Source organism: Nannospalax galili, unplaced genomic scaffold (assembly GCF_000622305.1).
Source record: "Nannospalax galili isolate Female #2095 unplaced genomic scaffold, S.galili_v1.0 scaffold64, whole genome shotgun sequence".
NCBI classification, from domain to species: domain Eukaryota; kingdom Metazoa; phylum Chordata; class Mammalia; order Rodentia; family Spalacidae; genus Nannospalax; species Nannospalax galili.
Window position 1 is genome coordinate 1357033 of NW_008352316.1, and position 11941 is coordinate 1368973.

At 34.8% G+C, this 11941-nt stretch overlaps 1 protein-coding gene across 13 annotated transcripts in view; it reads right to left on the reverse strand.

The window, feature by feature from the left end:
- Positions 1-11941, reverse strand: part of Kiaa1109 (KIAA1109 ortholog) — a 249263-nt gene that overhangs the window by 67529 nt on the left and 169793 nt on the right. For all 13 annotated transcript variants that reach the window (XM_029554131.1, XM_029554129.1, XM_029554128.1 and 10 more), the window contains 7 exons: positions 11372-11616; positions 9128-9233; positions 5563-5660; positions 4472-4657; positions 3503-3671; positions 1956-2167; positions 598-796 (listed from right to left, as the gene is read on the reverse strand). In XM_029554131.1, the coding sequence (XP_029409991.1) occupies positions 598-796; positions 1956-2167; positions 3503-3671; positions 4472-4657; positions 5563-5660; positions 9128-9233; positions 11372-11616 (1215 nt within the window). The remainder of the gene's footprint in view (positions 1-597; positions 797-1955; positions 2168-3502; positions 3672-4471; positions 4658-5562; positions 5661-9127; positions 9234-11371; positions 11617-11941) is intronic.

The following is an 11941-nucleotide window of genomic DNA, read 5'->3' on the forward strand; positions in this document are numbered from 1 at the left end:
CCTTAAGAGTATTTGACTTAAAAGATTGGCTGAAGAATTTCTGTTCACCATCTTTTAACTTCTTTAGTATACTTTTTCATTATTAAGACTGATGAAGCTTTAGTATTTTTGCTGTATTTAAAATACTAAAAATAAAGAACAAACCTTCATATCTTCAAATCAACTCGTAACACAGCTTAAGTTACACCCAACCTTGAACACCATGAAACTGGAAGAATTCACAAATGACATTTTGAATTCCTAGAAACTGTCAATAAAAATTAAGGCTGGAATTCTAGTCCTGGAAATTTACAATCTGTTCTACGTTTGGTGAGTTGGGTCTTACATGGTTATTACTTTCTTTCATTCAAGATCCATGAAGCAAAGATGGTTTGTCTTATCATTTATGCATCAACTACAGGAAAAATCAGGAAGCCTCAATTGTGTAGAAGTATCTCTGACTTACCCACATGACAGAAGCTATAGCTTTTTAAAGATGTATTTTATTCAAAGTCTAAAAACATTCCTACATATGGACATCCTTTACTTATCAAATTGGAGACATTTTCGTTTGTTTTTTAAAATAAAAGCCTCATGAAGAAAATAAAACACACTTACAAGCATTCATTACTAGATCACCACGAATTTCTGGTTTCCAGTCATCCCAGGATGTCTCAAAGCCATCAGCAAAACGGATACAAAAATTCTTGAAATGTCCTTTGCTAACCAGAGACTCTGAGGAGCAGGCAGTGATAAGAGTGCTTTCAATGGTCAACACTAGAGCAGAGCCAGTGTCAAGGTCTCCGGTGTGATTAGACTGCAAAGTATCATAGAAGAAATAAAGCAAAAGGTGACTTTTTTTTTTTGGTCTTTTTGAAACAGGGTCTCCCTGTAGCCCCAGCTTTCCTGGAGCTCACTATGTAGACCAGGCTGGCCTTGAACTCACAGAGATCTGCCAGCCTCTGCCTCCCAAGTGCTGGGATCAAAGGCATGTGCCACCACGCCCGGCTAAAAGGTGGCTTTTTAAACTTAGAAATCTTCACAAATCCATAAGAATGAGAATCTGAAAAGGCTCAAGTCTAGAAATCCTCATTATAAAATAATTTAGTTTAAAAATTAAATTGTTCAAGTGAAAAAGCATTTTCAACAGGCATTTTAACATGCAAAGGGCTAATTATCTGTGTTTCTGGCCTCTGTTTTAGCTGTGGGGAGCACTCTTACAATGACACCCACTTCTGGGGTATGGTCTTCCTAAGTCTTGGTCAGTAAAAGGCTGCCAGGTTTCAATTCCTGAGACACAAACAACACTGCCCTTCCTGAGCCCCAAGTTTCTCTTCATACTGTCCTGCCAAATAGAATCCTAAAGACAAATTGATTCTGCTCACAGATTTAGTGTCTTTGCCATGATATTTAAATATTAAAAGTGATACTCAAGGAACACAAAAGTTTACTGACAGAAAACTGTAACAATGAGACAAAGATCTTTGGATTGTTGGCCTGATAGGTCCTCATAGGATCACATTTCCTTGCTCAACAACACTTGCCATATACATATACATTCCCGAAAACTGGTCCCAAATTATGAAGAGAACATTCTTGTTTATCCAGGTATACACATAACTTGGAAGTTGCATGACTATTAGTTGACATCGGTTTATAAGCAATCTGGAATTCCCTGCCATTATTACAAATGAGATTAACAAACCACATTTTGAAATGCCCCATTTTTCCCCATTTTATACATAAGACTAATCCAAAATTTAAAATTAGGAGTTATTAAATGGTTATTAATCTAATCACTATTCTGAAACATTCCAAGTGCTTCAAGAAAAGTCTCATGCAAATCCAGTTACAGATGAGTAATAGCTGAAGGAGTTCTTCCTTGCTGAAGTTATATATTGTTTTACTAGAAATTAACTGTAGAAATATCTGTTTTTTAATCCTAGAATAAAATTTATTCCTTAATTTTTCTGTACCTGTGCAGTATTTGTTATAGGGAGGCAAATTCCCAGATCATTCACAGTCAGCTGGAGGAAAAGAGTCCCAAAGGCCTGGGCTGATGTTTGCTGGATACCAGGGAGCATGTCTACCACTTCTTTCGTAGCCATGTGGATATCCTTATGTAAAGCCATTCGTTGTTCATTCCAGTTGTCATAAGCAGCCTTATAATTCAGCCAAAACAGCACAGCTTTTGCAAATTAAGAACAGGTAGAAATGACTTACAAGTAAGTAAATCTCAGTATCTACAAAACCTTGATTAATAAAAATTACTCCCAGAAAAGAGTCGTAACAGAATTAGATAATTAAGAAGATATAGTCAATAATTTTTATGAAGAAAAAAAAAATGAAATAGAAAGGAAGCAACTGCATAACAGCAACAACAAAAACAAAAACACAGGTTCATTCATCCATTTAACACTGCAGAATGCCAACTACACACTTGGCACTGGGGTAATATAACAAATGCAAACAAATATGGTCTTTGACCTTAACTGTATAGTTTACCCTTACTGCTTTCCAACATTTGTTTAAAATAGAGTTAAATACTGGTAGGAATACATATCTAAAAGATGTGATTCAGATAGAAGGGCTGAAGACATAAAATCTTCCCTTCAGAGCAGTGTGTAGAAGCCTAAAAACAAGACAAGACAAAAATGGGGAGAACACAGAAGTGGAAAGCAAGAATGATGCCACATACTCCCAGAGTCCACAGCATTTTAAGAAGCTGGTGAAGGCTGCTTAAAGACTGGTAAAGTTGGAGATGCAAAGCATGTGCCCAGGATTTAGCAAAATAAAATGTTATTAACAACACTGCTAAAAGTGTAATTTTCTAACGAGCAGCTCTAAGACTGCCTACTGAAAAGTTAAATGGTTTTAAAAGTGTCCCCCACTGCCTCTGAAAACAATGGAGCCATTAGCTTGTCTACCTGATTGGCCTTCTTCCTACCACCTTTTCTGAAAGCTGCTGCTGCATTTTCTTAGACCTTGTACTGACATACTCATTCATGTTCTCTTACTTGACAAATGTTCACCTAGTTCTTACTACACACTAAGATTGCTCTAGGCCCCAGAGAAAGAGGGTAAATGACAACCCTCTCATTTGCTTATGTCCTTGGTCAACCCACATCTAAAGCTGAATCTGAAGGGTTTGTTTCTTCTCTAAAAAACATAGAAAGTTACAGATTTTCTCAGATCCTAGAACAAACATTTCTAATTCTATTTACAAGTTTATTTCTGTGCCTTTTTACTAGACTAGGTTCTCGGAATGTTTTTAGAATAAATGAATCAACCCACGCCCCCTGCAAATGAGATTATCTAAAACAAAAAATTTAGTATTTATATTGAAACTTGAACTTACAAACATTCCTATTTATTTTGAAAGAAAAATAACTGTAAAATGTAAAGGAGACTTAAAAACTACAGGGAATAAAAGCTGTTTTTATATGCTCACATTTAGCTGTCAAGCATTTACACTACTACAGGAGACGCGTCCTGAGCATGTTTAAGGCCTAGAAGATCTTACCTCTATCAAAAGCCACAGGTTGTGCATAAACAATTGGTCTATTCAAGGTAATGAGCACAGCTTCCCTATCTGAAGAGCCACTGATTTCTTCTCGAAGGGCGTTCCTTAATCCAATTCTGGTTTTAAAATAGGCAACTTGATGAAAATCAGAACCAGCTTCCTCATAAACCTAAAATAAAATTCAAAACTCAATAGAATCAAAAAAGGAATTTTTTTTTAGTAAAACAATTTAAACATTACTAATGGCTGTTCTTCAAAAGAATTACATACATTTCCCCTAATTTCAATCATTCAAACAACAAAAAGTACTCGGAATCCAAAGTCTCACGATGTAAGCCTTGATGGCCTGGAATGTCAGATTGACCTTTAACTCAAGAGCTCTACCTGCCTCTGCCTCCCAATTGCTGGGATTAAAGGCATGCACCACCAGAAAGGCAAGCATCTGCCCAAACACAAGTTATTAGAGAATCTCATTAACTGCTGTCTTTTTCTTAAATTTTACATGCCTGACATTATTAATGTGAAAATTTTAAATATTCTACAAAAACGGTATAAACATATTAACATTTTAGGTTTTGACTAATGTTAGTACAAGACAATGGAATAAAAAATGCTTAGCAAATTAAAACAGCAACAAAACAAAAAAGCTCCACACAAGGGAATGCTTATGCAGATTCTAGGTAGAGTTTCACAAGTTTGTCCTTGCACTAACCTGTTGATAGTAGGCAGTCAAAATACTCAATGAGACAGCAAAGGGAATAATAAAGGTCTAACAGAGCTTTTGTTAGAATATGCAACATAAATTTTAAGAAATTTAAGGAAAAATACTTAAGCCATCCTGGTCTACATAGTGACTTCCAGGCCAACTGTGGCTATAGAAGACCATGTCTCAAAGATGAAAAAAGAAAAAAAGTAGCACATAAAGTAATTCAAAACAACAGTGCTAATATCAACAGATTCCATACAAACCTGATGCTTGACAATTTGCCCTAATGCCAGATTTAAATCCACTTGGCATTTACCAAATAGTTTCAGATAGCTGCTACTTCCTGGTGAAGCTTTGGTTTGAAGTCTGTTAGAAAGTTCCAATTCAATCAATCCGGTTTCAAATCTCACAGCTCTCATTGAAGGGGTTGTGGCTGTTACTTGAATACCCTAGCAGATTACACAGCAAGAGGGAACAAAAGACTCTTAAATCAATACAGACTTACTCAAATGTGATCTTTCAACATATAATAAATAAAATAGTTATGTTTTAAAGCATGTATAGTCCTGGACAGGATATGCTTAAGGCAAATACTCTTTAATTCTGTCATATTAGTAGGATTTTGAGTTAATAAATTTCATTTTAGTATTTTGTACTTAAAACTTAAAGTATACATGGGTTAAATAATTCTATTTATTTGGCAAGAATGGTTTTCTAGATCTAAAACTATTAATATTTGTACTAGAAATATTAAATTCCAATTAAAGCATTATAGTTGTTTTTTTTTTTTTTTTGGCTGTTCACCCCCAATATTTGGTGCTATGGAGAGAACCCAGTTTATCCAGTACTTTGCACATGCTAAGTAATTGCTCTATCACAAAGCTAAATCTCAGCCCTTAAAATATTAACTGAACAAAGACACAAAGTATTTCCTGCATAGTAAATTATAAAATTAATTAGAAAATCAAATATTCATTAGAAGGGAGCAATAAAATAATTGTTATAACTACTGACCTCAATATTCTGGTAGGAAAGCTATTAAAAGTTTTGCAAAATGCCTAAATGTATGCCTATATAAAAATAACAGAGGAATTGGGGACATAGCAAGAAAACTTTCTGAGCATGTGTGAGGCTCTAGGCTCAAAGCCTAGCACTGCCATAAGAAAAAACAAAAAAACACTGATAGAATATTAAAAGAACTATTTTTAAAGCTTTTTCTCTTGAGTAAATAAAGCTTTAGTTTATTTTTACTTTCTATTTTGTAATTTAAGAATTATACATATTTTCGAAGACAAACGTATATTAATTAACTGGAAAGATCATCCTAAAAGTATTATTATTATGAAAATATTACCTTAAATTGTAAGTTCAGGGAATAGAGGAGAATTTTAGGCTTATCTCCATCTGCTGCTCCATCATGTTCATTCCAAAGAGGAATGGGCTGCTCCCCACCTAGAAGAAATTAAAATACTGAGGAACTGGAGCAGTTTTGGTATCAGGAAAAAAATATAACTATTTTGTGCATGACCATATGAAAATAGAGTCCTACAAGCTCCTGGGACCTTGCTCATATGAACCTATGGCAATGGTGCCAGTATGTATAAGACCCATGCAAACTGAAACATAAAAAGAACTAGCACAGGACTGTGGAAATGGGCAGCAGGCCCCAATCTTAGCTGAAGAATTATTTGTAGCTGATTACTGCTGGGTGAGAAAAAGCTGATCTTCTTAAAGGTTCTTCACTATAGACCTGGCTGACTAGACCTCAGTGGATCAACTAGGGTCATTAACTTGACACAATAGGCCTTAACACAAATGACAAAATGAATGAATACCAGTGTGTGTGTGTTGGGGGGGGAGGTTTATGGAAGGTTGCCAATAGGGAAGGGAATATCATCTTTAATCATCTTTATGATTAAGATGTTCCATATGAGATACACAGAAATTCAATGAAAAATTAACCAAAAAACCCTCACTCCAGTAAAACAGGTATTTCCTTTTTTACTGACAATTCAATCTTCAACTGCAATCTTTAACCAAATGACAGTTCACTGAGGTAGGTTATATAACACAGGATAATTTTGCTAGAAATTTATTATAACATTTTCAAAAGTATTTTTATTTGATGTGTGTGGGTGTTTTGCCTGTATGCGTGTAAGTGCACATGCCCAACGCCCACAGAGGTCAGAAGAGGGCCTCAGATCGCCTGGAACTAGAGTTAAGGATGGGTGTCAGCTGCCATGTGGGTTCTGGGAACTGAACTTGGGTCCTCTGTAAGAGCAGCAAACGCTCTTAACTACTGAGCCATCTCTCCAGACCCTTATTAAGAACATCTTATGAAAAAAATTAAAGTATTATCACTTCTCAGTCTTTTGGCTAAGATCAAGTGTACTAGATACATAACTGCATCAAGTATGTGATTACACATCTCAGAAAATATACTTGTGGCAAATGAAAAATAAGGTAGTATGTGCTAATGATAAAGAGCATCACAGTAAATATTTGTCCCATAAATTAAAAACACTGGTAGCATGGGATCATGTTGGTAATTTCCTAGCAACAGAGCATTTTATGCCCAGCAAATGTGGTACTTAGGAAGTAATATGCTAATATTTTAACATTTAACTTCTATTTCTATTTGTTTTTCTCTTGAATATTTTTCTACATGTTTAACTTTTAAATATTCTACCTCAAAATGATTTCTCTTTTTGTACATATGTTGAGCTTAGAGCTTAGCATCATCTCAGGGAATATGAGGTGGAATTTTTTGTTCTTCTACTACAGACCACAGATACATCAAAAGAATAAAGAATTCAATTTTTAAAAGCAAATTTTTTAAGAGAGAAATTAATATTTTATTGACTCTTAAAATTTAGGTTAGTGGTCAAAAATCTACAGAATATATATTACAATAAATATATACTTTGAGGGGGTTTGAGAGCTGGCTCAGTGGTTAATAGCACTGACTACTCTTCCATAGGACCCAGGTTCAGTTTCCAGCACCCACATGGTGGCTAACAACTATCCTTAACTCCAGTTCCAGGGAATCTGATGTCCTCTTCTGGCCTGTGTGGGCAGTGAACACATGCACTGCATTTACATATATGCAGATAAAATACTCGCACATATGATAAAAATAAATAAATCCTATATATATATATACATATAGATACACACATTTTGAATATATGTATACACTGAAATTTCTACTAAAATGTACAAAAAATATACATTTCTATTTTTTACTTGTTCTCATACATATCAACCCAACTGAAGTGTGTTCCTTAAGTAAGCAGTATCTCAGTGGGCTCTTAAGTGTTTTCCTGAACTCTTGGTCAGGCTCCTATGCTGCTTCATGATACAGCTCATGATCTTCAGTCACGTCTCCAACACCCTCCTCACAACCATGGCAAGTCTTCATAAGTTTCTTCAAACTCCCATAATTCTTATCTCATAGAAAATAAGGATGCTTTTATCTCCCAATTTCTTGCTGTTTCTGTCTTTTGAAATGTACTCAGCCATCAAAAAGTAAATGTTTTTAAGCTTTAGTTCAAATCATCCTCACTCCATGAAGTCCTTAATGATTATATACCCATGAAGTATCTGCTCTCCTTAATATTTCTCAATCATTCATGTTTTGTTTAAAGGTTTGTATTATGTGTATAAATATATGATCTTCCCAATGAAAGTATAAGCTCCTTAAGTCTGTTACTTCTACATATCTTAGTAACTTCTTCATTATATAACTTAGAGTTACATCTAAGTTCTGGGTATAAATTATTTGAATGGATTATATGTTCTTTTATACAGAGGCACAGCTTATAAAGAATTTATACATAAAGATATTTTCAAAGAAATATAGAATTTACATGATGTTCTAGAGAGAAATATTATATGGCATAGTTATCTTCATTTTTGAGGAGTCTTATTAGAATACTACTACTAAAAGTTGTTTTAAAACAAGAAAGTTCTTAGCCTCTGCCATGGCACTATAGTAAAGGGAAGGTTCCAGACGACTATATAGTAACCAGTAGTACAACCAACACAATGCCCTATGTGACTGAGTAAGGACCGTGGGGTTCTTTATAGAGTCTTTATCACTGCTCAGTTAAATAATGAATAAATGGTAATTATTCTATGTAAGTAAAAACAATAAACTAGAAAGGGAATCATGGGAAGGAAGGAACAGATCTTATAAGTAGAGGGGGAAATGTAATTGAGTATGTTATAAGAAAGAAGAAGGGAGGACCAGACGGGAGAAGGAGAGGAACCTGTCAGGGGAACAAAGGAAGCTGGGGTGGGGAAGGCACTGGGGAGGGGAACAAACGAAAACAAACTACAATGACATACATGCATAAACATGTCATAATGAAACTAAGTACTCCGTATGCTAATATAAAAAATTAATCAAAATAATTATGAAGTAAATTTTAATCTACTTTTATGGTTCATGAATGGGTATATTTATCCAGGATTGGGGAGATGATGGCTCAACGGGTAAGAGCCCTTGCTACAAAATAAAAGCCAGGAGTGGCCACACTGATAGGCCTCTGGCTTAGCCAAAAACTGAGCTCCAGGTTCAATAAAAGGCCCATAAGGGATTAAGATGAAGAAAATAAAAGAGGATACATGACATTCTACTTTGGCCCCTGTTATGTGCACTTATAGACATGTGCATTTACACACACACACACACACACACACACACACACACACACAAGCACCCCCCTCCCCACTGATATTTTTCTCTGGCCTCTGTAACGTGCACTCATAGGAGTGTGCATGTAGACATCCCTTCCCCCGACACAGTCTACCTAATTTTGCTATATTTAGGTCATCAGGCTTTGTTTCAGATCACAGAGCCTCATGGAACAAATCAGAATGGAAACTTGCACCTCCAAACACCTGGCATGCCTTACCAGACACCTTCTGAATTACTTCATTCACTTCCTTCATGAACACTTTTTGTACAAAGACCAAGTGATTTAGAAGATCAGTCGTAAGATTGTGTTCAAAAGAACCAACCTGACAAACAAAACCAGAGTGTTAGATTACTACAGAATGTACTAGTTTTGTACTGTTCTTCCTTAAAGCTAAACTCAAAACTATGGGAAAAAGCGGTAATTATCTACATACTATGTGAGAATAATGCACTGAAAAAGACTGTAACATATTCAGTCCCTATGATTTTACTGATCTGACAATGATAGGGACCATTCCCAAAATGATGTGCACCCTAAAAAACTATATCAATGAGGTGTGAGAGAGCTTTTGAAAACAGTTATACTTTTATTACATACACTGTCAATTTCAAGATTAAAACCTTAAGAGTGAATTTTTTAATGATTACTCTTGTGACTGTAGAACCATGGATAAACATGACAAATAGATTTAATTCAATTACTTAATGACCATTAACTATGTTAGATACTAAAGATATAGCAATTAAAAATAAAAACAAAAAATGAAAAACAGCACACTGTAACTCTCAAGATTACATCTGAGTGAATTACCAAGCCAGAGATATCTAATCTAGTTTTATATAATATGTGTTATGTATTAGTACAAGGCATTAATTTCTGACAGGAATTAGTTAATAAACAGGTGATGAAGGAGAAAACAGATTGTAACTGAAGTGACTATTACAGGAAAGATAGAATCAAGCATCTATACGGCCAAATAATTCCTCATTTTGATATGGTTCATATTTTGATCAAAAACTGAAAGAACAAATTAGATTTGGCATCTATGATGATAAGTCACAAAAAAACATAAGTGCACTGAGCATTTTTATTTTACAGAGTAGTATAAATAGGGCAGAACTGATTAAAATGGGCAATCCTCAATTAAGAATACAACTTTAAACGCTTTGAGATGCTTTGAAGGTTTTTCTAAATCCGGGAATGTTTTTCCTGGATTATAAAGTTTACTTCTTTTTAATGTCTAATATAGATGTGGAACTATGCAATACATTGCCTTAGAATTATTCTCTTTTAAATGAGGCATTAATAATAGGATTGCTCAATCTAGAGCTTGGGGCACTTACTTCTTTGAGTAGAAAGCAAAAATGAAATATGAAATCTCCAAAGTAAATCTTTGACTTGTTAGAACCTTGTGCATTTTTGAATATACTTGTTTTTCACCCACTGAAGTCCCAACTCTTGGGCCAGTGAAATGACTTGGTGGGTAACAGAGCATGTCGATGCAAACTGGGAGACCTAATTCAATCCTCAGAACCCACATAAAACTAGGAGAAAGCTGACTAGACTCCAGTGGATGCATTTACACTGAAGGACATTTGATTACAAACACCTGAATGAATAAGACTCAGAATGTAAGGCAGAACGCATAGGGTTCGGTGGGGGGTAGGGGGAGGCATGGATGGAGGAGGGGGTCTGGATTTGACTGGGAAATGTATGAATTTTAAAAAGCTCAATGAAAAAAAAAGGTGTCCTCTGACCTCTACATGTGTGCTCTGGCACACACACACCTGTGCCCTTCCTTTCCTGACACTATGCATGCACACACACATAACAACAACAACAACAACAACAACAACGACAACAGAATTACAAAACAAAAAGAAATCACAACTCTTGGGTGTTAAAAAGCAAGTCTAGTTTAGGGAAGGCACATCACTTAAGTGTGACCTCCAACTATCATATCTCTATCAAACACCTCACAGAACTTTCTTACTGTGCTTAAGCTTTTGATAACTGTATGTAAGGTGAAAAAAATAATGAGGTAGCCAAATGTGCCAGCTTTTTGGCAAAGAATCAGTCTGTTAATCTATTTTATCTTTTCACATGACCTTTAGATTATAATTAATAATTGTTTAACTGAATCTTGAAAGACTCAGTCTCCTCTGTTTTTATAATAAAATAAGCCTTGAAAATATTGCCAATATGGACATAAAATATAATAAATTTAAATTCAAAGATAACCAGTGTATTTTTTCAAGAAGGACGCTTCAATAAAACAATAGGAGCAAGAAACACACACTCTCTCTCTCTCTCTCTCTCTCTCTCTCTCCCTTTCTCTTGATTCAGTAAATCAGTTTTGTTTAGGAACAAATGGTTTAACACTTAACTTTCAAAGTTTGGATCACTACATATTTTGGTACCTAAATCTTGAAGACTTGAAACTACAGAAAGTAAACTTACTTCTGCCACACAACGTAGATAATTTCCCTGTAAATAGTACCCTTGTTTAGAAGGTAATTCATCTATGCTCCATACTTGATCTGAGTAGCTATCATGCTCTTCCATTATATATTTCCCTGACATAGTAACGGGAGGAAGGTTAAGACTGGCAGAAGGAGGAATAGTTGACATATCTGTTGCAGAAACTTTTGAAGTAAAACGCAGTCTGTGATTTGGTAACTCAAATGTAAACCTTGTCTGTGCACCTGCAAGAAATAAGGCAAGTTATTGTTTTTACAAGTATGTATTCATGCATTATTTTTTAAAAATTATTTATTTCATAACCAAATGATTAGAAGAGGCATTTCATTACAACAGCATTGACATATTCAATAACAATTTCCAGAGCTAAGATGCTTCTCTTTCAAAATTGGCTGTAAATTTTTAGGTTTACAGGTGAATTAATACAGTTATACAATATTGTACTCCATATAAACCCTATAAGACATAAAATTAAATGAAGTTTTAAACTTCAAAAAAGATCTCCATTTCATTATTAAAATACACAGTTTCATACAGAAAAATTCATTT